Below are 24465 nucleotides of genomic sequence, written 5' to 3' on the forward strand. Positions count from 1 at the left end.
TCGATCGCCAAGCTTCAGTCCCAACTCCGGTGGAGAAATCCTGCGTAACCATTCCATGAATTCTCCGCTGGCTACCTTGATTGTAGTGTTCTTGGCAAATCCCTCTGGGTCTGTGGGGAAATGCTGGAGTCGACGAACAAACTGCATAAATAAGGCCGGTCTCCCGTCTCAAGCCCTGTCACAGGCCACAATCGAAATCACCTACCTCAGCAATGCACATCTCCTCCCTTCTCTCGGCTACAGCCCTTGTGGCTGCCGTCACCGGCGCTGTCCTACCACGTCAGGACGATTCATACTACGGCTACCTGCTTTCCACATTCACGGACGCCGACCCGCGGGTCTTCTGGTACCTGTCTACTGCCGACGATCCCCTGGCATTCACGGCCCTCAATGGCGGCAGTCCGGTGCTAGAATCGACTGTCGGGACCAAGGCTGTGAGGGATGTGTTCCTCACGGCCAACCAGGAGAAGTCAGAGTATTTTGTCATCGCCACAGGTGCGTATCCCCCTCCACACATCTCAGGAAGGTGCACCACCACGAAACAACCGTGACTAACGGGTGTAGATCTGGATATCAACGCAGACGGATTCTCATGGGACGAGGCCACGCGCCGGGGCAGTCGAGGCCTGACGGTGTGGCGATCGGAGGATCTGATCGACTGGTCTGAGCCTTCCTTGGCAATGTAGGCCATCCCACACGAGACCGGCAGTTCCAACACACTCGCTAACATGCGCCATCCAGCATCGAAGACGCAACCGCCGGCATGGCCTGGGCCCCTTCAGTGGTTTGGAACACGACCGAAAGCCAATACTACCTCTTCTGGTCGTCGCGCCTCTACGACCCCACCGACACCAACCACACCGGCACGGCCACCCTCGACCGCATCCGCTACACCACCACCACCGACTTCGTGACCTTCGCCCCGCCAGCCGACTACCTCGCCCTGGACAGCGAGAACATCCCTCTCATCGACCAGGAGTTCCTGGCCCTCGGGGACGCACCCGGCCACTACGCGCGGTTCCTCAAGGATGAGAACGTCCTCCACGTCTACCAGGAGACCACCACGGGGGGCCTGTTCGGCGAGTGGACCCGCGCGGAGGGGTATATCCAGGATGGGGTGGTGTATGAGGGCCCCGCGGCGTTTCCGGATATTCAGGACGCCGACAAGTTCCACCTGCTGCTGGATAATTATGTCGAGTATGTGCCGTTCGAGAGTACGGATGTTGCCGCGGCGGAGTGGGTGGCCTCGGATCGCACGGGGTTTCCGTCGGGGTTGAAGCATGGGAATGTGGTGCTGGTGACGAAGGGGCAGTATGATGCTCTTGTTGCACGATATGGAGTGTAGAGTCGAGGGTTGCGGGGATGGGGATGAAGACGGAGAAAATGGGCTGATCGACGGCGTCCCGTCGGGATTTTGCCGGTTGGGGTTAGGGTTCTGTTGCTGAGGACTTGGCGAGGAGGTTGACTGCCAAGTGCCAAGATGGAGGGGATCAGGTTTGAAGGATGATGATGATGATGATGATGATGATGATGATTTCCTGCATGTTCAAGTCATTCTCCCCGGCAATGGAATGGGAATGTTTAGATGGGGCTGAAGATAGGATGTCCGTCTTCGTGGCTGCACTACTATATGCCGTCAGGTTGATTGAGAATACATCCTAATATGAACACTTTCCAATCTTTGATACTTGATAGCTATCAAGAAGCCATTCTACATGCACTCAGCAAAATAGAAATTGACCCACCAGCAGAAGCCCCTACTCTACCCAATACTTCCTCGCCCACTCCTCCGCCGTCAACGCCCGCAACCCCACCTGATAATTCCACGTCTCCTGCAAATCCCACGCGACGCCCCTCCCCTCCCCAAACACAACCTGGTACTTGAACAACCCATTGCCAGGCTCCTTCTTCAAATCCGCTCGCGCAGCCTCCACTGTCCTCACCTCCCGCTTGAATTCCCTGCCAGTAACCCTCTCCACCAGCCCCGCTAACTCCCCGTAACTCAAGGTATCCCCCGCCACCTTCAGTACCTGATTCCCAACCACCCCTCCCCAAGACCCCCCGAGCACCACCTCCGCCGTAATCCTCCCAATATCCTCCACGGCCGTGACCGTCACCCGATTCTCCCAGCTCCCCAGCGCCCGCACAGCCCCCGCACGGGCATCCACCACCCCGAACCCCGCATCAAAGAGGAAGCTGGTGAACATACCCGTCGACACGATCACCCATTGCGTCGCAGTCTGCGAGCGGAGCAACACCCGCACGTCCAGCTGCTCGTCAAACAGCTCCTGCGCTGATCCCCGGCCGATCACGTCGTAGTCTACCCCGAACTGCCAGGGGATGTAGCGCGGGACCTGCGCGGCGAGGACGGCGCGCGCGAGCTTGAGCTGCACGCCGGGTCCGGCGGCGAAACCCGTGCAGCTGATGATGGTGTCGTAATTGCGGAAGAGCTGCGTCAGGTGAGACTCTGGGTCTGTGGCGATGTCGCTGGGGAGAGAGTCGATGTTGAGAGTGTGCAGGGTGGTGGTGAGTTCGTCGTTGGGGGAAGCGATGCGCGAGGGGCGGAGGAGGACGGTGAGTTGCGTGGCGCCGCGGTTGGGGTGCGCGGCGAGCGAGCGGAGGACTTGCGTGCCTAGTTCCCCGGCGCCGATGACTAGGATGTTCTTGGGGGTGGAGGACATGATGGCTGTGTAGTGACTCGACTGAGGAACTATGTTGGTAAAACCAAAGTGGGGGAGTTACTGGCTTATATGTGCTTGTTGTGGATTTATAATCAACTTTCAGTTGCAGTTCAGGGTTGGTCAACTGGCAAGCATCGGCGACTTTGCTACGGGATTTCGCCGCCTCGCCTCCTGCTAAGCTACTTCTCACTCCACTGCGGCCATCCCAGATATCCCTCCTCTCCGGAAGTGTAGAAGGTAGGTCGATGGTACTTGGTCAAGGGCAGTCCCCTAAACAGCCGCTCTGGCAGATCCGGATTGGACGTGAAATACCGCCCGAAGGCCGCGAGATCGATGCGACCTGCAGTCACTGCCGCGTCAGCCAAGCGGAACCCTAACTCATCCACGTTAACTGGGCCAAACTCACCTTCCTCTATAGCCTGCGCAGCAGAGACAGCATCATACCCACCAGCCCCAATAACCGGCGTAGTCTGCAGAATCCTCCGAAAAGGCCAAATCGACCTCTCCTCTCCCCCCTCATCCACCCTCTTTTCCCGTGCAATACACCCCGAGAACGCCCCCTCCGAACTCCCCAAGTCATACCGCGGCTCCACGAAATGCACATACGCCAACCCCCTCGCCTCCAGCGCGGCCGCAAACGCCCCAAACGTAGCCACCCGATCACCATCCCCGGTGCCCTGGAGCACATGAAACGGCGCCAGCCGGACCGCCGTGCGCCGCGCTCCCACCGCATCCACCACCGCATCCACCACCGCCAAGGGGAACCGCAGCCGATTGCTCACCGCCGGCCCACCGTACTCATCCCCCCGCGTATTGATATTATCGTGCACAAAGCAATCAAGCAAGTACCCGTTGGCTGCGTGGATCTCGACCCCGTCGAACCCCGCGACCGCGATCGCGCGCCGCGCCGCCGCAGCAAACTGCGCCACCACCTCGTGGATCTCGGGGATCGTCATCGCATGCGAGGGGACGTATGCCTCGCGCTCCGCTTCGTCGGGCCCCCCCGCCCCGAACGAGACATGGTACCCCGGTAGATGGGCGGTCGTGGAACTCAGCGGCGGCTGGCCGTGGAAGAGACGCGGCACGGAGACGCGGCCCACGTGCCAGAGCTGCGCGAAGAAGGTCCCCCCGCGCGCGTGCACGGCCGCCGTGATGGGTTGCCAGGCCCGGGCGTGCCCGTCTGTCCAGAGCCCCGGGGTGCGTGGGAAGCCCTTGCCCCGCGGATGGATGGTTACTCCCTCGGAGATGAGGAGCGCGCCGGGCTGGCTGGTGCGTTCGGCGTAGTACGTTGCTGCCGTGGGGTTGATGAGGCCTGTTGTGTTGGAGGCGCGCATGCGGGTCATTGGGGCGAGGACGACGCGGTGGGTGAGGGTGAGGGCGGGGCTGGTGAAGGGGGCTTGCAGGGGGGAGGGGCTGCAGGAGCCCATTTTGAGGTGTTGTGGTTGGGGTTGGGGTTTGGGTGTTGATGGGGGGTTTGCCACTAGGGGAGTCTGGGATGGGGATGGGGATGGGAATGGCGGGATGGGGTGGTTAGGGCTTTAAATACCGTGCGGAATATGCCCGGCACCCCGAAGGCGTGGTAGTGGCTGCTTTCCTGCTGCTTATCAATCCGGTTATATAGGCCAGATAAACTAATATCTCGGTAGCATGCAATGCCGCTCAAAGGGCGCCATGTGCTCATGGACATCGTTCCTTCGCATTCATAATTCGCCGTATCGTTGCAGGCCGGTGCCAATTGGATTTGTAAGCCCTACATGATAGGGTTCTGCGGGAGGTGGTCGTATCAAAAAGATGGCTTGGAGCTACTGTTATCAAATGTCCTCCGCATGGTTGTCGACTCATTATTGAGCCAAAATCTCTTCGTCGTTCTCCCTAACATTTGTATGGCAATTCACTACTAGATGTAGCCATTTCCGCCCAAATCGCCCTCCCAGCCTCCTCTGATGCACCGTCCAGCCAGGCGAACGACTGCAGAACTTGTAGAAGGCCATCCCAAGAGTCAATCCCAAGCACACTACAATACTCCCTCATCCTAGCTACAAACCAATCCCTGATAGACGGAGTAGCATCCGTACAGATCCCCGCCACCATGCAACACCATAGAAATATCTCACATTCATGGTTTGCTATCTCGCGTCCCTGCAGCCGAACCATATCCTCCTGTATCCCCTTCGTCAGCGTAGCCCGTAACCGTGACATTTTCGGAAGAGGCAGGACCACGCTGGCGCCATAGAGGAGGGCTGTACTCCGACACATAAGATACACGGCAATCGAATGTGCCTGGTCCTCCGCCGTACATCCCGGTCTCTTATGCAAGATGGCGCTGGCCCGGTCCCTGTGATCAGGCAGACTGCACAGCCGATGCAGGACGCTGGCCCGCGTATCGCCTATCTGCGTCAGCAGGGTGGCGCCGCAGGTCCGGCTGCTGAGAACATGGAGGGCGTGGGTGATCTCGTTTAGATCCAGAAAGACGCGAATGATGTTGCCCTTGACTGGTGGGGAGAGCAGAGCCAGCTGCTGGAAGCCATGGTTGCGGAGCGTGGAATGCCGCGGTGGCGTGCGGATGGAGAGGGCTTGCAGGGGAGCGCGGTGTAAGCATGGTTTCCCCTCAGGGGATATAAGTGAGAATACGGGTTTGCGGTGTGTATTTATCGCGATGATCAGGCCCGATCTGGAAAATGGTCTCATTTATTAGCATGAGTTTAAGGGGGGGACGGAATGGGAAACGAACATAGAAATCAGCCAGGCCAGTCCGTACAGCTTTACCGTCTCGAGACCTCCCCGCTCGAGAACGATATGCTGGACAGTCTGCCAGTGGAGCGGGTGGAACTCGCAGCTGCCGTAGAATTCCATGAGCTGCAGGCTGCGAAAGGGCGGGACAAATGGGGTCGTGTCCGGTGGCTCGACATGGTCGAGGTTCTCATTGGCGGCGAGGTACAAGATGCTCAGCAGGATGTCGTCGACCCAGTCGCAACCGATGTTGTGTTGAGTGACGGTCGACAGCTTCTCCCGGATACGGACCATGACGGATCCTTTGAGTCGGAGTTGCTCTGCCGTGTCCAACGAGACCTGCTTGGTGGCGCCCCGTATCATTGGGAGGGCGTTGAAGTGGAGGGAGGCCGAGTACAGCATCGATTGCACGACCATCGGGCTTCTGGTGGGGTGCAGGTAGGCCTGCAAACTGCGCTCGGCAAATTCGCAGGGGCGGGCCATTGGCCACAGCACATGGATGCCTCATGCAGGGTTAGCGGGCTGCCACGTCTTCGCTATGAAAGTATGACCTACAGTGGTGGAGAAGGAGATTGAAATGAGGGGTTTCTTGGTAACGATCTGCGAGGAAGGGATCGATCTGGCTGTGGCCGAACTCCCAGGGCTTGGTGATAGCAGGGAGTCGCCCGTGATCAGACCTGATACCAGCGCATCTGACACATATTGTTGCACTAAGGCCTGTGTCAGAAAGAGGCCTTGGTCGAAGAGCTCGTGGATGTCGAGGCGTGCAAGCCTGATCAGTAGGCGTCCTGGCTCGCGCAACCTCGAGACCATTTGCAAGCACTTCCTCGGTGCATAGGCAGACGAGCAAACCCGGCGTCATACATTGGTCATAAAGACTGCCGTTTACCTTCTTTGCTCTCTCACAATGTCGGCGACGCATCAGCTGCGAGCGAATCAGCGAGGCGTTGCTTGTGGTTCCTCGTATCGTCGGGCCGTGTACGAAAGTGTACGGGTATGCTGCTCCTTCATCAGAGGCCATGTTGCTCTGACATTTCTCTCTCTGTGGATGTGGGTCGTAGTCTACACCGCTCGATCTGTGGGCAGATGAATTTGTGACCGTAGAAGGGATTTGGATAAACCGTTGACGATAAGATCATTAGCCGGAAAAGGTAATATCTCCCTCCTGCTGATTGGGTGAAGCTCCCGCCGCTAGAAAATCTGCCAAGAAGCCCTAAGCATGAATGAGCTGACAGGCAGGAGATGTTTTGGCAGTCGAAAACACTTGATGATCTCAGATACGAGGGCAGTGACAAAGAGAGTGACTAGGATGCTGACAAATAAGTCGTCATCCAGTTCTCCCCGAGCTCAAGGTTCCAGAGCGTGTTCGGTACGCCCAGAATGGCGGGGTATATGTTTGCAGGTGTCAGATTGACCCCACCTCAAGTCCCTCGATCAATTTTCACAACCTGCACTTTCTGTTATTTCCATCCTATCTATCATAGTTTCTGAGCCATGGCGAGCACTCAGCTGAAGAAACTCGAGCTCCCCACCTCCAAAGCCCATGTCTTCTACCGCGAAGCAGGAGCAGCGTCAGCCCCGGTCATCCTCCTCCTGCACGGCTTCCCCTCATCCTCGCACCAGTACCGCAACCTCATCCCAATCCTGGCCGCAAAATACCGGGTCATCGCGCCCGATCTACCGGGCTTCGGCTTCACTGAGGTCCCGGAGGGGTTTGCATATACCTTTGACGCGCTTGCCACCGTCATCGCCGAGTTTCTCGACCGCCTCGCCATCCGCCAGTACTCCATCTACATCTTCGACTACGGCGCCCCCGTCGGTCTGCGCTTGGCGCTGCAACAGCCGGCCGCCATCGAAGCCATCGTCACGCAGAACGGCAACGCCTACGAGGCCGGGCTGGGCGCCTTCTGGGAGCAGATCCGGGCGCTCTGGACCAGCGACAACGATGCGGCCGTCCGAGGAAAACTCGCGGCGGGCCTGCTGAGTCTCGCCGCCACCAAGTGGCAGTACGAGGAGGGGACGGCCGCGGACCGCGTCGTGGCACCCGAGTCCTACTCGCTGGATTATGCCCTGCTCCAGCGTCCGGGCAACGCGGACATCCAGCTGGATCTGTTCTGGGACTACCGCACAAATCTGCCGCTGTACCCGGAGTTCCACCGCTACTTTCGCGCGTCACAGGTGCCCCTGCTGGCGGCCTGGGGCAAGCATGATCAGATCTTTGTGCCGGCGGGAGCCGAGGCGTTCAAGGCCGACTTGCCCGAGGCGGAGGTGCATCTGTTGGATGCGGGCCACTTTGCGGTGGAGACGGAGACGGCGGAGATCGGCGGGTTAATCCTTGACTTTTTGGCAAGGAAGGGAATCTAATATTAGGTGAATGATCTGGATTGTAGCCTCCTGCCACTGGTGGGGTCGGTGGGGACGCGCCTGTGTGGACGGCACTCTTGCGTTGTTTATGCTGCATCATGGCTGAACAGCCAAAGTGTCGGTTTTGTGTAATACGTCGAGATTATCTTTTACATCGGAGTCCTAATTCAACCTCATACTATAGATGATATTTTCGGAGAGATCAATGAGATCAATTCGAAAGTATAGCCCAGAAGGGGCTGGAGGCTATGGGTAATACTGACTCGTACGTGTGTTGAAGAGGCGACAATATTTTAGCGTACAAACATGAACACCGCAATTTAAGTAGACCATGTGTCTGATATGATGACCGACTTGAAGGTACAAGGCTTGATTGACATAGATGAGTGGTATACCACCACCAGTATCATTTGTGAGGACTTGAGTTGCCGCAAGCTCTACCCAGAGATATCATGATATATGATGAGCAACTCATCAGAGGTCGTTGATTGACTCGTAGATCTTGGGTTTGCATGTACTGAGGGCCTCGTCGCAATAACAGCCGGCGGGGCACCAGGGATGCTGCCAGGTGCAGTAACCACCGCACTGAGCAGTTGGGAATTCTTTCACCATTTCTGGGTATCCGCAGGAACTAGGTAGTAATGTATATATGAATAGATTACTGATCAATAGTAGGTTCATTGTGAAGGACTCTTCATCATGTAGTTCGCTGAGAGGTTTTAGGTTGGATGTGATGTAGGTGAAGTCCAAGGTCAGATAGAATAAACACCAAAGGGTTGATGGCATTGAAATAGCTAAAAATAATAAGCTCAGGTCTATCACTCACATACAACAGCAAGACCACGAATCAGTTACCGCAAGCAGACACCATTCGTGTTATGCTGCAATGGTGGTGATGCTTCACTTGGTATGACATCATATCACATGACATACAAGGTATATGACTGTTTAGCATAATACGAGGTGATTCTGATGTAGGACACTGTTGCGCCTGGAATATATGCTAAGTGCAGTGTTCCTATGGCATCCAAACCCTTATTGCTTAATACAATAGGTCCAAGGATCTACTTGATGTGTCTTTGCCTTCCCTGCCCTGAAGGATCGTTGGCGCTGTGCATAGTTCACTTAGAGAGAATGACGTTCTCCAATAAGAAACTTTCTATAATCCGGGAGCATTTAGAGTAATGGAGCAGATCGTGTATGAAAGCGAGGTCGAGTGAACAGGTAGCCCTATCAAAATGATACGCGCTGCCGGCTGCATCATGCTCAAGATTCGAGCCCGGTTGGCACGCTCCAGTGTGACTCTAGCCCAATCTGCAGTTGAGGTTCAACCCGAAGAGCTGCGACAAGAGATATTTGGGCGATACTACTGCCGATCTCTCGATCAAAGTCATGGACGAAACATAATGGCTGCGTTTAACAATGAGAGAATCCCGTCCGGACATTGAGGGGCAAGAGCATTCAATAACCCGCTAGCAAAAGGTGAGCCTCGTCCTTCAGCTGGTCTATACTTGAATACTTTCCCTGCCAACACTTCGCAATGATCGATCCACATAGCACACCCTCGACATCTGGAAAGGAGGCAGGCCAACACAGGTCTGGGTTCTCGGGATTGAAGAAAAAGTATTTATGAGCCTGCCAGGCTGCGATGGAGTAGATAACCGAACCCAGATGGAGGATCTCGATCTTGGCATACAGATCATTTTCCGTGATCGAACCCATACCAGCGTCGCGGGGTAACAGGATTGACTGTCCAAAGTCGGCTACTTTGAGCTCCTCGTTCAGAACCAAGATATTGCGGAGAGCAATGTCATCCACGAACACTTTGCAGGAGTGTATACATGCGAAAGACTCGATCAAGCTTGCAATCCACCTTAGCTTCAAGGCATCCTCCCGCTCAGGATACTCGTTGAGATGGGACTCGAGATCCTCTTGCGCTCGGGCCAGCTCGATGCCATAGTGGGAGGTTCGGTAGCACGGGATTATGCCTTGGTGACGCCCCAGGCGTTCGAAGACGTCGATCTCATTTTTCAAGGTTTCCCGGTTGATCTCGTTGAGGTATTCGGTATCCTCGGGGTCGCGGGTCGGCCCCGGGTGATGGCGCTTAGCCTTCTTGACCACCCGGTCTTGCCCTACTTCATGAATGACCCCAGTCATGCCAATGCCCATGACTGGGAGATTGATATAAGGGTCATTTGAGAGTAAACAATGTTGAGTCGTGCTCGGTTGGATGAGAGTGGAAATGGGCTGCATCCTTTCGTCAGAGTGTCTTGAGTGGGCCTGACAAGATGACCCAGGCCTTGCGTCGTGGGCTTGGGCTATTGGGTGTTCGTGCTCGAGCTGCATATTTGCCGAATGGTGGGAAAATAGCACGGTAGGAGGAGTTGAAATTAGAAGATGCCACCGCGGGGAGAGGCAGATATTTAAATAATGGGAGGCTGGGCTGAGACCCGGCTGTCTGCATGGCTGCAGCATTGGCGTTTCCAATAGGCAATAATCGGCGCTGGCACTTCATCCATATTCCCAGAACTATGCATAGAGCGCTAGAAGGGGACACCATCTGGAAACCTTCGTTTCTGTTCATTATACACAAAAGCAAAAAGCACAGCCGAAAGAAAAATAACGAGAAACAGACACAGTGGAATTTCCTGCACGCTGCATCATCCCCGAATCAAAGCGAAGAGGTCAGAGACATCCTCCAAATCCTCCAACGAAAGCACAGCCTCCTCCAGGCGTTGCATGCGAGCGTCATCGCCCACCGTCCGCGCCAGCCTGCGCCATTTCTCGCGAATCTCCTCGTCAGTGATCGGCGGGTCAAACCCACGGGGCATGGCCACGGTCTCCTCCACCGTCACCCCGTCCGCGAATTCCACAACCACCCTTGCTCCGCAGAGACGGTTAGGCCGGTCAAACTCCTCGTCACGGACGCAAGTCGTCTTGCGAATCAACTCCCAGACGCGATCAGCGTCCAACGCCGCCGCGTCGAACTGCTCCAGCAGCACCTGTCCGTACACCAGCTGCGCCGCCCCGATGTACGCCGCGTTCATCTGGGCCCCTGTGGCCGTGAGCGGCCGCTCAGCCGGCACCCAGCCATCATGCGCGAAGACCGGCTCCGACAGCGCTACCCGGATACTCCGAATATGCTGCAAATTCTCCCGAGCAAACCGATCCGGATACGTCTCCTGCAGCCGCTCCAACGCCTCAACCTGCCCGTGACAACCCCCAACACAGGCATGCAACTTCACCCGGATGTGGGTGGTCTGCCAGACCCGCCCCAACCCCGCGGTCACCTCTTCAGGCTGGTACGGCGGCTCGCGCCCGTTGCCCTGGCTGAACATGGCCAGAAACCCGCCGTAGGGCCGCTCGAACACCTTCCGGATGCCCAGGTAGCCGTTGCGCGCCAGCAGCGCCCCGAACAGCCCGTTGCGCGCCGCGAACGCATGCTGCACCCGCTTGATCATCCCCTCGTACTGGGCCGCCATCAGCCCGCCGGCCTGCGTGCATGCGATGCCGATGGCAGACTCGGTGGCTGCGCTGTCGAGGTTTAGGAGCTTCGAGGCGGCGGCGGCGGCGGCGGGGCAGCCGAAGATCGGGCCCGAGTGCCAGCCGCGTGAGAGGAGCTCGGCCCCGTACATGGCGGCGCCGGCGCGGGGCCCGGTTTCGAAGCCTACGATTGCTGCGGTGAGGAGTTCGAGGCCGGAGACGACTCGTCGGGGCTGCTTTTGGCTTCCGTGCGATTGGACCTCGGCTGCGGCGAAGAGGGCTGGGAGGATGACGCTGGCCGAGTGGAGCGGGGCGGCGCTGTGGTAGTCGTCTAGCTCGACGGCTTGGATGAATGCTCCGTTGAGGATGGCGGCGGCGAGGGGTCCGTATTTCTGGTGTGCATGAGTGTTCGATACTCGGAGGACACTGGGGACAGGGGTCAGACCTTGTTGGAGTCCAGCACACTGCAGTAGCCGGCAGGCTCGTAGTCGTCGATGGCATCGATGCACTTCTCCGACCACGGAACGTGCGCACCTACTATCCCGCAGGCTATGCCGTCGAGGATGAGATGTTTTGCCCGTTGGAGCACATGGGTGGGGATCTCAGAGGCTTGAAGGGATGTGACCCAGTCGCAGAGGTCTGCGGTAACCGGTTGCTCTTGAGGGGCAGATTCGGAGGTGGTCATGCCGATGCTGATAAGTTGATATGCTTCTGTTCTGATCGTGAAGTTATCTTAAGAGGGGGATTGATGATACTATATAGATTGAGCGTCCGTACTGGAAAGTGCGTACATCTCCCGGCCCCGGCCTGCATGATGCCTGTACCGGCCCGCTACCGGCATCACTTCTTACCCCCGGCCGATCATGCAATGCAGTTTGATGCACATCTCCGAGGACCGAGAAAGCGGCAAGATGCGCCAATCCGCTTATGCTTCACATACCACCATATTGTTCTGCCGGGACAGGCACCTCCGCATACCAATCCGGCATCGTAATCCGACATACTAGTCCGACATTGTCTTCCATCAAGCAAAGGACCCACGCCCATTGCCTGACAAAAGCAGCCTTCCCACAGAAAGTACACTCCAACCTAACGCTAACGCCTCTCGAATTGATACCTGAGAAGCACAGCAGCACGCCCGCTTTTCAACAAAAGTGGTCCCGACTAACTACGCCACACTAACCATCGCCAAGCAGCAGCAGCAGCAGCAGCAGCAACGCTCAATCATACTCATAACACAGATACCCGCCCACCGGATTCATCACATCCTCCACCGTGACCCCCGGCAAGATCCCATACGACTCCAGCTGATACTCCAGCGTCGTCTCCGGCCAGCCCTCCGCCGGCGTAGGCAGATCCGTGGCATTGACCGAGGTCCCACCCATCGCGAACAGTCGGGAGTCCGGGTCGACCATCTGCCAGATATACCATAGGCGGTCGATGAAGGCGTGGTGGATGTAGAACATCGGGTCGCCGGGTGAGGCCTTGACGTCTGCCATCTACAGTCCACAACACAAGATCAGCATCAGTATCGTCGTCACCTTCCCAAACCCAATATTCCCCACTACAAGAAGAAGGAGGATAACGCACCAATCCTCCAACAGCCTGATGCACCCCCTTGTGCGGATACGAGGCCACGCACTGCCAGAAGGGCGTGTAGCCGGCCAGATCGAAGCACTGGCCCACCATCGTGCTGTTGACGTTTCGAACTCCCAAGGCGCTGTCCCACTCGCGCTCCAGACACCGTTCCGTGTTGTTGTCGTACGGCCCGATGTACTGCGTCAGATCGGCGAAGCGTCCGTCCGCCACGCAGTTGGCGGGCTCCATGCCGTCGCCCCCGAGGGAATCGTCGTGCCACATCGGCGAGCGGAACAGGTCCCCTGTGTCGGCGTCGGCTTGTTCGTCCCACCATCTGTCCCTCAGTTATTTAGTGGGGCTGGAAGTTGCACAAGGTAGGGAGAAGGGGGCGTACACCATCGGACCCTCGTATCCGCACTCCGTCCGGAGGAGTGTCTCGTGGATGTGCAGCAGGTATCTATGCCATGGGAGGAATTGGCCCTGGCCATTTCTTCGTATTAGTGAAGTGAGTATGCCCGGTGGCTGGAAGGTACGCACCACGTTATGGATCACATCGCCGTACTCGGTGTTGGTGTAGTACCGATGCAGCGCCTGCAGATCGCTCCATCGGCTCGTCGTGTCCGCCATCCCCGTCTCCCCGGGCAGATCGGTCAGGCATTGCACCGCGTCCAGGTAGGCTTCCTGCTGCGAGCGGTCGAGGTTGCGCCATTCCTTGCGGGTCTGGAGCCGCTCGCGCGTGCAATCACCGCCGTAGAGGTTGGAGTCGACGGTTGGGCCGGGCCGGGGCGGTTGACTGGCTGTCGCCAGGGTTAGGAAGCTGAGGATAAGGGAGTGTCTCATTGTGGATGGTGAGAGGGAAAGAGGCTGGGTGAGTATAGGTATGGAGGGAGGTGAGCAGCGACGAAAGGAATCGAGGGCTTGCATCCGGCAGAGTTGAACGTAGGAACCTACGAAGCTGTGTCTTGATCTACGGCTTGACAGCGAGTGATACATTCGTCAAGCGGCCCAGGGACTGGCCATCGATAGCAGCTAGCTTGCATTCTTCGAACCAGGAAAATCAATGCTTTTTCTCGGCTGTGTCTTCCGAAGAATGCGGGTGCGGTACAATCCTCCTATCAGTTCTGGGGCACTGTAGTCGGGGCAAGATATGCACCCCGCTGTACCGTTGCCATGGCTATGGATCTGGAATGCTGGCGTGGAGTCGTTGTTTGCCTCTTTCAGTTCGCGTCTTTAACTGGGAATTCTTCCACTGAACGATTCTCAGGATCAAAAGAGCTAGATTGAGTCGGCACCCAGCATAACTATTGCAAATCTCTGAAGACTTTATATCCCCGTCGTGGTAGTTGACTCTGAACCCGCACGCCAGATTTCGGGATGGGTCATTGCAGGGCATTGTGAGTGGATGCTCGGAAATATATCATACGCACTCGTGAGGTGGAGTGTAAGGACCAAAGTTCGACTCATCAAAAGTCAGCACAGGATATGAATTAGATATTGTAGTCTAGAAGATTTGGTAACCGCAACAGAAACATCGGAACTTTTCGAACCATCCAGCATATTAGGGTATTAAAAAGACATTATCGTAAACACCAGTCAGCCCCCCCGCCCGCAAGCCCACTCCCCTCAGCATAGCAAATAAGCAGCTCACAGCATCGTTCCCTTGTTCTGCTTCTTATCGACATTGTAGTGCCTCCACATGATGACAGACGGGAAGGCCAACACCAAGATCGCCGTGGCCGCGATCGCCTGGTACTTCTCCATGTAGCCCCAGGCGTAGTTGATGGCATCGCGCACCTCCGTGCCAGGAGCGTACTTCATCTGCGTCAGGTACCCACCGGCAATCAGCGTCTCCAGGTCGGCTTGAGCACTGGCAGGAAGGGCACTCTTCAGACCATCCCGGAAGGTGTTGCTGTAGATCGAAGCGGAGACGGCCGCGCCAATGGCACCGCCGATGCTGGTGAAGAGACTGACGATGGACAGCATGATGGGGATATTCTCGCGCGAGGAGGCGCACATCACCGCCATCTGGAAGCTGATGACCATCATTCCGCCGGAAAAGGCGATGAAGATCTGGCACATGATGATGTAGCCAATATCCGCATCTTGGCCGCGGAAGTGGATCATCAGGCCCGCGCCCAGAATCATCAGCGGCACCGCGAAGAACAGGGTCGAGTACTTGAATTCCTTGGTGGTGCGGATCCACAGCCCGAACACAGGCGACCAGAGGCAGGAGCCCACGGTGTAGATCGAGGTCATGTAGCCGGTGTGCGTGATGCTGAGGTCGTACACCACCATGAGAAAGTAATAGAAGTAGCTGTCCCACAAATAGAAGCTGAAGTAGAGGACAGTGGCCAGCATGCATGCGCCGATCACGGTGCGGTCGCGCAGGTGCTCGTAAGGAATGAAGTGCACCCGCGCCCCCCATTTCTCCCACGCCGCGAAGACGAAGAACAGGCAGAATCCGACCACTACTTCGGCGATGAAGGCGGCATTGTGGTACTCGGTTCGCCCATAGCTGGCCAGGCTGAACGGCAGCAGGAAGAGGACGAAGGCCGCCATCAGGATAAGCGCGCCGATCACTGATGTATCCTGTTAGTTATGGTCGAAGGCGCGGAATATTGGTCGGGTAAGCCAGCACACGGCAAGAAACTCACCATCGAATTCATGTACGTAGTGGACGATCGTTTGCAGGGTGGTGCGACCGCTGGACTCGCGGGTCAACAGTCCCTGCTTGTACGCCTTGCGCTCGTAGTACTTGAAGATATAGATCAACGGGGCAAAGACAAAGGGCTGCACGATGGCAAAGGCACCGTACGCCCACCGCCAGCCGGAGGTCTTCACAAACGAGTTGGCCGCCAAAGAACCGGTAAAGGCGCAGCAGATGAACGGAGTGGTCGAGAAGGCGAAGGCGAAAGCACGGTTGCGGAGACCCGAAGTATCGGCGATGTAGATCTCGAGGATCAGGTAGATGGCATCGTACCCAATCCAGTAGAACACATAGCCAGCCGCAAAGCTGTTGGGGCCATTACACGCGGCGAGAATGATCATCCCCACGATGTAGACAGCCAGAAACACCATAAGACCCTCGGCACGTCCCCACAGTCCGAGCAGTTTTCCGATCGGCAACTTCAACACACCACCGATGATCGTCGCCAGGATGTAGGCGGTGGTCACCTGGGATGCGCTCTGGAAGTTGGAGTAGGCGTAGTAGAGGACATTGCTGCCGATGTACTCGTGCAGAGCCAACATGAAATAACACACCCAGATCCTAGCAGGCGATCCAGTCAGCCAGGCCAGCAACGAAAATAATAACCCCCTTCGATTCAGAAAAGGCTTACCAGGCGTAAGTGATGATGATAGCCTTCTTAGTCCAAACAAGAGCGGCAGCCTCGGCCTTCTTGACACCGATGGGGGCATCTCGAGTAACCTCCTGGGGGTGTTCTTGGGCCTCCTTCTCGGCACGCGCCAGTTCCTCGGAGGGAGTCTCCTGGGAAGCATGATCATCGACGGGGCCCAAGTCCTCGACGACATGGTTGGTTTTGCGACCACGGAGGCGGTCGGTAACAATACCCATGGTGAGGGGTTGCGGGGTGGGGGGGAGGGGGGGAGGGAGTGGTAAGAAGAGACGAAAGGGGTGAGGATCAACAAGGAAAGAAGGGAGGAAGGAGGGAAGGGGATCAGGCCGGTTTATAAGTACTCAAGTAGTTGTTCGTAGTTGCGCAAAGTGTGGTGCGGTGGTAAGGAATCGGCGCTAGTGGGAGTTTGCCTTCCACAGCCTTAGACTGGCTTGCCTTTTCTTGCCTTTTCCTTTTCTTGACTTGCTTGACTTGCTTGACTTTCTTAGCCGGGGTTTTGGGTGGTTGCACCTGCACGCTAGCCTTTAGCCCCCAACTTTGCCTGTTGGACCACCTGAGACATGGGCCGTGGCAGTATGTACTTACAGAGCCAGCCCAGCCTTCCGTGGGCATAGTGCGCAGCCACAGTGCGTGGGTATAAAACCCGTCCCAAGGATAAGCGCATCAGATAATCGGGATGGATGGATCTGATAAGACCCGACCCAATCAGCTGCCCACCGCATCCGGCCAAGTCCGGGTGGACCGACTTTCTTTCTTCTCAGAGCGAATCGCACCCAACCATGCACAATGCAGAATTTTCCCTCGCTCCCTCGCCCTTCTCCTCGTGGTCAACATAGCTTATTTGCTCATGCTTTGCGTGAACGGACATCTCCGACCTCCCCTGGACTCCATAGCTTGAAAAGGGCCTTGGCCCACCCGGCAAACGCGGCGAATAGCACCAGACCCTTCCTGCAATTACCGCTGATCAGCGACTCGCACGGCGCCACTGATCTCCTCCTGCGTTCTTGGTTGAAACTCAATACATCCCTCTTTGGATTGATGCTTGAGGTACTCCATCTTGGCAGTGAAGTGACGATTTGCGATGTCGGATCTAGGATTTCAGTCAAACACATAATCTCGACGGTTTTGGACCTGGCAAAAGCCATCGGCTGGGATTCGGGCAGCTTTAGGTAATTCTCAGCCATCATGTCGGCTGATTCTACCACTGTACACCACTGTACCATAGTCCAAGGTTTCGTCTCCACTCGAGCAAAGCTGACCGGACACTCTGGAAGCCGATTACTCATCACTCGGAGTATCTGATTAGATTCTTACATTTTATGGTGCCCAGAGTACCATGTAACCAGTACCAGTGGGCAGGCCTGAAAGGTCTCGTCCCTCGTACATCTAATCTGATCAAGGTTCTACGCCTATGTCATGATCCATCACATAGATGATAGCACCCTTCTCCACGAAGTAGTCTATAGACTGAGGTATGGACAGGGTCTGCGGCAGAAAATTTTTCACCTGCCAAGACCCTTACCGGGGCTAGAATCATCTGATAGTCCCGTGAAGTGGGTCGGTGTGTTGGTCACTAGCGCCAGGGCCTCGTCCCAAACCGGGGCATTGCGCGCTTGGCCTGGAGCTTTGCATTTTGGCACTGCAGAAGTGACAGACAGACCGACAGACAGACACGGCACTTCAGGTGGGATTCCTCGTGGTGGTCCGCATCGGTTTTAGCCGGCATGGACTTGCATGACTGCTGTGGAGGCGGTAGTCTACCCTAGTGACTGACCCATGCAGTGAAGAGACTCGTCCAGCCCTCAGAGTAAAAATTCTCTCCCATGGTTCTGTGCTTGTGCTGTTCTGAGTTGTTTCGGCTAGGTTGTCCCTGTCGAAACCTTGACCTACCGCATGGTCAAGTCCGATTATATCTGTAATGTTCAGACTTATGATGATAAGAAACAAAACGAGAAGAAGTAGAATATAGATCGTGAGAACACTCATCAACCAGTCCCAAATTCGGAGACATATGCATAAGACATTTGCGATCGTGTCAGTGGCTAGCGCACGATCTCAAATCGGGTGTTTGTTTAGGTCTATGGGTTCAAAATCCCGGCCGAAGACTGACAAGTAACGGTCCTGACCACGTCTAGTGGGCCTGCAGCTGTCGGCAATATTCTGTGACAAGGGCTGCGGTACATCCTCAGCAGTGCAAACACAGTCCCGTTGAAGGCCGAAGGTATCAAACCAGCCCCAACCCCACCCCCTCCCGACGAAGTACCCGCGCAGCAGTCGAAATCCAATCCACCTCGCGATTCCTCTCCGCGTAGTCGCTCACATTCTCCCTCGCCAGCCACTCCGCTAGTTCCGAGCCCACGTCCCACAGACCGTCCCGCTCGGGCATCGCGAATCGCAGCTCCGCCAGCGAGAGAAGGTTTGGCGCGGTTGCACGGTCCTGAGGCTCATGCCCATCCACTCCTACCATCTTACAAACCCTGTACAGCGCCAGCGCGAAGCGCTTGACTTCCTCAATGCCAAGCCAGATGTACACCTCTGGCACGGAGTCCTGTGCGAACTGGGCGCGCATCGTGTGGTACGAGAACATGTCCTTCTCGCGGCAGGTTTTGATGAGCGCAAGCAGAAGTTTCGACTGAAGGGATGGCAGTTTGCGGGTGAGTTGCAGGTCGAGGGGATTGGGGGGAGCGGTGATCAGTGCGAAAATGATGTTGAGGAGGATGCCTTGGTAGGTGGCGATTGGCCAAGATTGGTGGTTGGGGGATGGGTCGGGGGGTTGCCATTTTTCCTGGGTTGATCAGTATTGATGGCAACGGATGAGGATAAATTTCGAGGGGCGACGAACTCTTTGCTCGTAAATGGATAAGCTCAACCTTTCGTGCAGCTCAACTGCAGCTTGCCGTGACTTCGTGTCTTTGGTGACCCAAAGGCCGATCATCGTGATGGATTGCAGAAGGAACGGGGGTTCGTGGACCATGTAGAAGGTGGCACGGTGCACAAAGGGCCAGATGGGGTGGAATTTGGAGAAGTAGGCTTCGAGGTAGGGATCGATATCGATGGGGCCTTGGCCGGGCACAGGTGGGTCTTGCGGGGGAATTGAGATCTCAGAAGCCTCTGCCGACGCAGATGAGTATTTGGGGATGTTATTATCGGACTCAGGCTCTGGTCGTATGGTTCGATGGCTTTGTAGGGAGCATTGTATCCCTCGTTGCTGACAAGGTGTGCACGGGGCGCTTCCGTCGCAGCGGGTCCTGCGAGACCGGCAGTAATCGCAGGCCTTGAGAGCTCTGGAAGGATTCAGTTTTTTGTCGCGGTGATTGTGCCGGACGTGGTGACGGAGAGTGTCGCTGATGGTTTTCGTATCAGTCAAAATTTTATCATTGTAGTAATCCTCCTAGAAAGAATGCTTACTTGCGAGAGAAGGTCTTGTCACAGAATGGACAAGCTGCGGTAGAGGGTTGGAGATGGCTGGCGAGGTGTCGTGTAAGATGTTCCTTTCGCCGGTAGGTTCGTCCACAGCCTGGATGCGAGCAAGAGAAGGACTCTGGATCCATTGTTCTCGTGCTGAGATCAGAGGTAATACAGATTGTCAAAGAAGTAGGTTGAAGATGAGTTGGATGACCGGTTCAAGGTGGAACTCAGATGGAGACGTTCTTCCTCGGGCGCTCTTGACACAAAGACTCTAGTATATCGCAAGGTCTGCGATTTTAAGATATCCTCTCTCATGCTACTTGATGTAAACGTCAATCTAAGGTAGCAGGTGAAAAGAGTCAACTCAAAATGATATGCAAAGAGAGCAGAAATCGATGGGAGAGCGATGGGATACCGACGCTTACCCAGAATGGCATAGCGTGGCATTGGCGGAATGACCGATACAATCACGTGATGGTCTAGCATCAATCATGTCCATGGACGAACAGCCCTTGTAGTGCTTCGAAAGAAATCGGAAGATCATGACCCTCAACCTTGTTTAGTCGCTTTACCCATCTATTTAATCACGAACTGTACACCATGAGGAAAGACCATCTTCTGCAGCCGATTCCATACCCTTCGCCGACTCGATCCAGTTGTGCCAGTCCATATCGCTATCGACATCCATGCTAGCATCCACAAAACCCATATCCAAAGTCTGGATTATGTCGTCTGATGACGTCCAAGGGACGGAGGCAAGATTGACAGCAGGATTCGTAGCCGCAGCGGACACGCCGTACAAATGATCAGGCGTGGGCCCCATAGGAGCGGCACCGTGCGTATCCGGCATCCTCAATCCTGAACTAGCGTAATTGACAGCAATTGCGGCATCGGTAGATGGTATCGCCTCATTGATGGTAGCCAGCGCAGGCAAAGAGTTGTCCGCCACTGATGTAGTAACCAGCTGGCGCCACCGCTGACGGTAAGCCTCGCTGACGGGTCCTGCGCCTAGGAGTCCAGGGCTGGATGGCGTAGGAGCATTCTGGGCCTCGACTTCAAGTTTGGCAACAGCCTCCTGATCGCACCGCAGTCGAGTGAGCTCAGCGTCACGATGCCGTCGCGCTTTTTCCATCAGCTTCCGGAGAGGAACCCAAATGCCCCGTCTTCCGACGGCCGGCGACGGCGCAGGAATCAACCAGCTGCTGTTCAGGGCGGTCCACGCCCGTTCGACGAACGGTGACCACGGACGGCGCGAGATCTCGATTAACAGGTACACGATTGCATGCCAGTGTGTGCACGTTTGATATAGCCAGCGCAGGTGGCGACCGGAATTTTCCGCGTTGAGCGCATGGTTGTACTCTGCCACTTCAATAGCCGCACACAGCAGCTTGGTTCTGATCGCTTCTGTCAGCTCCTCGCTGGGAGAAGAGAAAAGGACAGGCAGGAAGACAATCAGCGTCATCTTGGCCATCACCATGCGGATCAGGTTAACGGCGACCCAGGATACGACACTGGTAGACCCAGCCGTGTGTTGCAGGTACTCTTCGTCGAGCTTGCGATAGATCTCGTCCACCGAGCGGCTTTGCTCCTGCATGCCCTCGACCCCTTCCGCAACCCCACGGCTCATCATGTCTCGCATGATATTAGTCATGTGTGCCGAGAGTCGGGGAACGGACAGGTCTGTCAAGCCGTTGCGCTCGCGAGGAGTCTCTTTGGTGTCGGGGTTGATGTCACAGTCATTGATGTTGAGGGGGAGTTTCGTGTCGAAGCTCCCTTGCATGATAGTTAGATCTGTCCCTTGATCTTCGGAGGCTCGTATATCCAACAGGCACACCCCCCACCACGCCCTGCGGCGCAGCTCAACTTCATACGGGGTGAAGCGGTCAAAGTGAGCGCCGTCGCGATGCAGACCCAGGTAATGAGCCATCCGAATCACAAACCCGGTCATCATCCATATGTACCTAGGGCTATCGTATCGACGGGAGAGATAGAGGAAGATGGTGAATGCTTGCACAAGGACGATGTCGGGAGCATTCAGAAAATCGGATTTAGCAAGAGCCTGCTCCAGCCCTCGACGATATTTGAGATTCAGTTCGTACTTGGAGGCGCCAAAATTGGTCATAACCTGCTTTGGTCAGCATCCGACATGGGGCAGCACCGAGGGGAAAGATCCTACATCCTCGTCTTCCATCGAGGCTATTGTGGCATAGTAGATTGCAAAGAGTAGGGCCTCATTGGAGGGCGAGAGAGACTTCATGCCACTTTTGCGCCAATCGCGGGCCACATTCGCAACGGTAGGCATATGCACAATCCCTAAGAAATAGTTGACATTCTCCGCAAAGGTCTCCAGCAGGAAGGGCACCTGTGATGGCAAGGGGTGAAGCTCGCGGAGATCTGGATTGGCGGAATTCAGATCCAGTCCGAAAATGAATGCATGGCGTTCTGCTGCCGTCCGTTCTGATTGGGAAACTGACGGTCGTTGGCCGGGGGATTGGTGGTCTGGGCTGTCGGAGTCGTCGTCTAATAAGGTGTTGGTGGCCATTCTTAGCCCATTAAGCTTTGTGCCCGTTAGAGGAGGCCTCGTGTTAATCTGCAGCACCGACACTAACGCACCTCGTCGTCAACACGGGACCAGAAGCTGCTGCTCACATAGCGGCTGTGACTCTCATCCTGCAGGACCAGCCGTCCGAGCTGGGTGTGGACGTTATTGGTGCCCGCCTTGGAAGAGGATTCACTCGCATGGTCCTCGCGAGTTGAGCTGCCGGGTGAGTGGCTGCCAGACACGCTGGCCTTATCAGAGGACTCGGGGGACAAGGGCTGTCCCAACTGGTGCTTCAGCTCTTGGACCAGGCTCTCCAGTGTGTTCACCCTATCCATCAGCTGATCTACCCCCATAGTATTGTCTCTCGCAACCGTCGCAGCGATCGGGTGAGTTGATGACGATTCTCTCAAGCGACGAGCCCATCTCGGGGGATGGTCGGTGGTGGAGGGCGAGATGCAGGCGATCTTACCGCGACGGCAGTTGGAGCAAGGCGACTGTTTATCGCAGCGCACCTTGCGCTGGCGACAGACCAGACAGCTGCGCGGTTTGGCGGGGGTGACTGATGTTGATGCATTCGCGCGAAGTTCGGAGACCGACTGGGGGGGTTGCGCAGTGGGCGACATGGTGCAGTTGAGTTGCATGACGGTGTAGTGTTGTTGGTTTGTTGTGGTTGGTGTTGTGGTTGGTGTTGTTGCTGACGGAGGATGGCTGGCTTATCGCGCGGTTTTCGGGGAAGTTCAGAGAAGTCCAGCAGATAAGGATAAGATCCAGCATCGTCCAGCCTAACCCGATTTGTCTCCCCGAGAAGAGGACGAGAGCCACGCGAGATCCACCCGATGTCAGCTTCTATATAATTTCCTATCCTTTTTCCTTCTGTTCATCCTATCACTTTCCCTCACTCCATTATTACAATCACATTTCAGGTCATCCCTCACACTACACTCACATTATTTCCTCTTCTATCAATTAAAATCTATCCAAATGGACGCCCCCTCCTGCGAATGCATCAAAGGCACCATCCACGCCGGCCAACCCGTCGGCAGCGAAGAACCGCTCCACGGCCTCAACGTCTACGTGACCGGGAATCGCACCAACCCTCGTGCTATCATTGTTGTTTACTCCGATATCTTCGGCCTTCCTCTCCCCAACAACCGTCTTATCGCCGACGCTTACGCCAAGTCCGGCAACTACCTCGTCTACCTCCCGGACTTCTTCGAGGGCGACCCCGTTCCCCTCAAGACGGCCGACGTATTGCTTCCCGTCGACGCCAGCAAGCAGTCTACTCTGGCCAAATACACGGGCATTCTAGCAGCAGCGCCAGCCTTCCTGCTGTGGTGGAGAAGACATCGTGAGGCCCATACCCAAAAGGTGTGCTTTGACTTCCTGGCCAACTTGCGACGGGATACCCCGGCCGACCGGAAGATCGGAATGGTCGGGTTCTGCTGGGGCAGCAAGTACGCCCTCCGGGCAGGGCTGGAAAAGAATCAGATTGAGGGGCAGGACGGGAAGAAGGTCCCCCTCGTGGATGCGGTGGTCGCGCTGCATCCCAGTCATGTCGCGTTGCCGGAGGATGTCGCGGATCTGGTGGTTCCGACGAGTGTCGGATGGGGGTTGGAGGATCAGGGGGTCAACATTGCCATGAAGGGTCAGGTGGAAGAGGTACATGAGAAGGAGAGACAGAAGGGAAGGCAGCTGCCGGAGGTTCAGCACAAGGTGTACAAGCCGGGTAGGCACGGGTTTGCGGTCAGAGGCAATCCCGATGATCCCTTGGAGAGGGCTTGTCTGGAGGATTCGGAGCAGCAGGTGCTGGACTGGTTTGCTCGGTGGTTGTGAGGGCGTATATGGCTGTGCAGGTAGCCGAGATCTGTCATTGAATTACTCTCTTAGTTAATCATGTCCACTCTTGCATAATGAATATACTACATGACCCTTGTCTTAGTTTGGCAGCCTTGCATGGTCAGATCTTTCATCTGGGAGTTATGCTCCGCGAAGGAGGCAACGCTGGGAACAACCTTGCCATACTTGCAGTATCATCTCATACGGAAGCAGGTCCTCCAATAGAGATAGGTATATGATCTTACAGTCGAGAATGGCACGCAGTACTTTCATCCATGTTGACTTCAGCACGGTTATCTCATGAGTTGACCTGTCGAGTGCACCCTGCATCAGGCCCCCAACCAGAGACGTCCCGCATTACCCTCTTAACAGGGCCGGTGTTTCACCATGACATGAAGGTGCGAGCCTTGGTGACCAAGCGAGGAACTCTATCCTAGATGGTTGTCGGCTTGGCCTAGGCAGCAAGGACAAGGATCTGCGACAGCTT

General features: G+C 56.0%; 12 protein-coding genes across 12 annotated transcripts; 3 read left to right on the forward strand and 9 right to left on the reverse strand.

The window, feature by feature from the left end:
- Window positions 1-212: 212 nt before the first annotated feature.
- Window positions 213-1345, forward strand: BO66DRAFT_424939 (glycoside hydrolase family 43 protein; the record flags this gene model as incomplete). The annotated part of the gene is made up of 3 exons (XM_025650194.1): window positions 213-495; window positions 565-682; window positions 742-1345. The coding sequence occupies 3 exons, from the start codon at window positions 213-215 to the stop codon at window positions 1343-1345; spliced, it is 1005 nt and encodes a 334-aa protein (XP_025509283.1).
- A 412-nt stretch (window positions 1346-1757) lies between these two features.
- On the reverse strand, window positions 1758-2681 carry BO66DRAFT_445243 (aromatic alcohol reductase; the record flags this gene model as incomplete). Its single annotated transcript, XM_025651642.1, has 1 exon — window positions 1758-2681. The coding sequence occupies one exon, from the start codon at window positions 2679-2681 to the stop codon at window positions 1758-1760; it is 924 nt and encodes a 307-aa protein (XP_025509284.1).
- A 179-nt stretch (window positions 2682-2860) lies between these two features.
- BO66DRAFT_310732 (putative NADPH dehydrogenase) lies at window positions 2861-4108 on the reverse strand (the record flags this gene model as incomplete). Its single annotated transcript, XM_025643299.1, has 2 exons — window positions 2861-3021; window positions 3088-4108. The coding sequence occupies 2 exons, from the start codon at window positions 4106-4108 to the stop codon at window positions 2861-2863; spliced, it is 1182 nt and encodes a 393-aa protein (XP_025509285.1).
- Window positions 4109-4553: 445 nt separating this feature from the next.
- On the reverse strand, window positions 4554-6432 carry BO66DRAFT_445248 (uncharacterized protein; the record flags this gene model as incomplete). Its single annotated transcript, XM_025651643.1, has 4 exons — window positions 4554-5352; window positions 5413-5914; window positions 5967-6054; window positions 6214-6432. The coding sequence occupies 4 exons, from the start codon at window positions 6430-6432 to the stop codon at window positions 4554-4556; spliced, it is 1608 nt and encodes a 535-aa protein (XP_025509286.1).
- A 442-nt stretch (window positions 6433-6874) lies between these two features.
- Window positions 6875-7801, forward strand: BO66DRAFT_387348 (alpha/beta fold hydrolase). Its single transcript, XM_025646280.1, has one exon. It carries the CDS (start codon window positions 6906-6908, stop codon window positions 7773-7775), a length of 870 nt encoding a protein of 289 aa, XP_025509287.1. The 5' UTR covers window positions 6875-6905; the 3' UTR covers window positions 7776-7801.
- A 1169-nt stretch (window positions 7802-8970) lies between these two features.
- BO66DRAFT_445257 (uncharacterized protein) lies at window positions 8971-10147 on the reverse strand. The gene has a single exon (XM_025651644.1). It carries the CDS (start codon window positions 10119-10121, stop codon window positions 9237-9239), a length of 885 nt encoding a protein of 294 aa, XP_025509288.1. The 5' UTR covers window positions 10122-10147; the 3' UTR covers window positions 8971-9236.
- Window positions 10148-10435: 288 nt separating this feature from the next.
- On the reverse strand, window positions 10436-11943 carry BO66DRAFT_416727 (MmgE/PrpD family protein; the record flags this gene model as incomplete). The annotated part of the gene is made up of 2 exons (XM_025649619.1): window positions 10436-11650; window positions 11704-11943. The coding sequence occupies 2 exons, from the start codon at window positions 11941-11943 to the stop codon at window positions 10436-10438; spliced, it is 1455 nt and encodes a 484-aa protein (XP_025509289.1).
- A 535-nt stretch (window positions 11944-12478) lies between these two features.
- Window positions 12479-13701, reverse strand: BO66DRAFT_445265 (tyrosinase family protein; the record flags this gene model as incomplete). The annotated part of the gene is made up of 4 exons (XM_025651645.1): window positions 13374-13701; window positions 13231-13316; window positions 12849-13170; window positions 12479-12757 (listed from the first exon to the last, which is right to left on the reverse strand). Exons 1-4 carry the CDS (start codon window positions 13674-13676, stop codon window positions 12479-12481), a joined length of 990 nt encoding a protein of 329 aa, XP_025509290.1. The 5' UTR covers window positions 13677-13701.
- Window positions 13702-14353: 652 nt separating this feature from the next.
- BO66DRAFT_387349 (MFS general substrate transporter) lies at window positions 14354-16437 on the reverse strand. Its single transcript, XM_025646281.1, has 3 exons — window positions 16175-16437; window positions 15491-16104; window positions 14354-15415 (listed from the first exon to the last, which is right to left on the reverse strand). The coding sequence occupies exons 1-3, from the start codon at window positions 16408-16410 to the stop codon at window positions 14481-14483; spliced, it is 1785 nt and encodes a 594-aa protein (XP_025509291.1). The 5' UTR covers window positions 16411-16437; the 3' UTR covers window positions 14354-14480.
- Window positions 16438-18416: 1979 nt separating this feature from the next.
- Window positions 18417-19843, reverse strand: BO66DRAFT_363337 (uncharacterized protein; the record flags this gene model as incomplete). The annotated part of the gene is made up of 3 exons (XM_025645111.1): window positions 19601-19843; window positions 19035-19536; window positions 18417-18977 (listed from the first exon to the last, which is right to left on the reverse strand). Exons 1-3 carry the CDS (start codon window positions 19741-19743, stop codon window positions 18417-18419), a joined length of 1206 nt encoding a protein of 401 aa, XP_025509292.1. The 5' UTR covers window positions 19744-19843.
- Window positions 19844-20180: 337 nt separating this feature from the next.
- BO66DRAFT_363340 (Zn(II)2Cys6 transcription factor) lies at window positions 20181-22765 on the reverse strand (the record flags this gene model as incomplete). Its single annotated transcript, XM_025645112.1, has 3 exons — window positions 20181-21725; window positions 21777-22157; window positions 22214-22765. The coding sequence occupies 3 exons, from the start codon at window positions 22763-22765 to the stop codon at window positions 20181-20183; spliced, it is 2478 nt and encodes an 825-aa protein (XP_025509293.1).
- A 258-nt stretch (window positions 22766-23023) lies between these two features.
- BO66DRAFT_387350 (dienelactone hydrolase family protein) lies at window positions 23024-24006 on the forward strand. Its single transcript, XM_025646282.1, has one exon. It carries the CDS (start codon window positions 23124-23126, stop codon window positions 23973-23975), a length of 852 nt encoding a protein of 283 aa, XP_025509294.1. The 5' UTR covers window positions 23024-23123; the 3' UTR covers window positions 23976-24006.
- The last annotated feature ends 459 nt before the right edge of the window (window positions 24007-24465 follow it).

This window comes from Aspergillus aculeatinus (assembly GCF_003184765.1).
Source record: "Aspergillus aculeatinus CBS 121060 unplaced genomic scaffold BO66scaffold_1, whole genome shotgun sequence".
Lineage (NCBI taxonomy): Eukaryota > Fungi > Ascomycota > Eurotiomycetes > Eurotiales > Aspergillaceae > Aspergillus > Aspergillus aculeatinus.

What these genes read in the sequence shown, in the direction of transcription:
- BO66DRAFT_387348 (XM_025646280.1), top strand. Translation starts at nt 6,906, where the DNA reads ATGGCGAGCACTCAGCTGAAGAAACTCGAGCTCCCCACCTCCAAAGCC.
- BO66DRAFT_445257 (XM_025651644.1), bottom strand. Translation starts at nt 10,121, where the DNA reads ATGCAGCTCGAGCACGAACACCCAATAGCCCAAGCCCACGACGCAAGG.
- BO66DRAFT_387349 (XM_025646281.1), bottom strand. Translation starts at nt 16,410, where the DNA reads ATGGGTATTGTTACCGACCGCCTCCGTGGTCGCAAAACCAACCATGTC. An exon ending in ATCATCATCACTTACGCCTG is followed by an intron (nt 16,105 to 16,174) that starts GTAAGCCTTTTC and finishes ATCGCCTGCTAG; the next exon opens with GATCTGGGTGTGTTATTTCA. An exon ending in CTACGTACATGAATTCGATG is followed by an intron (nt 15,416 to 15,490) that starts GTGAGTTTCTTG and finishes AGGATACATCAG; the next exon opens with TGATCGGCGCGCTTATCCTG.
- BO66DRAFT_387350 (XM_025646282.1), top strand. Translation starts at nt 23,124, where the DNA reads ATGGACGCCCCCTCCTGCGAATGCATCAAAGGCACCATCCACGCCGGC.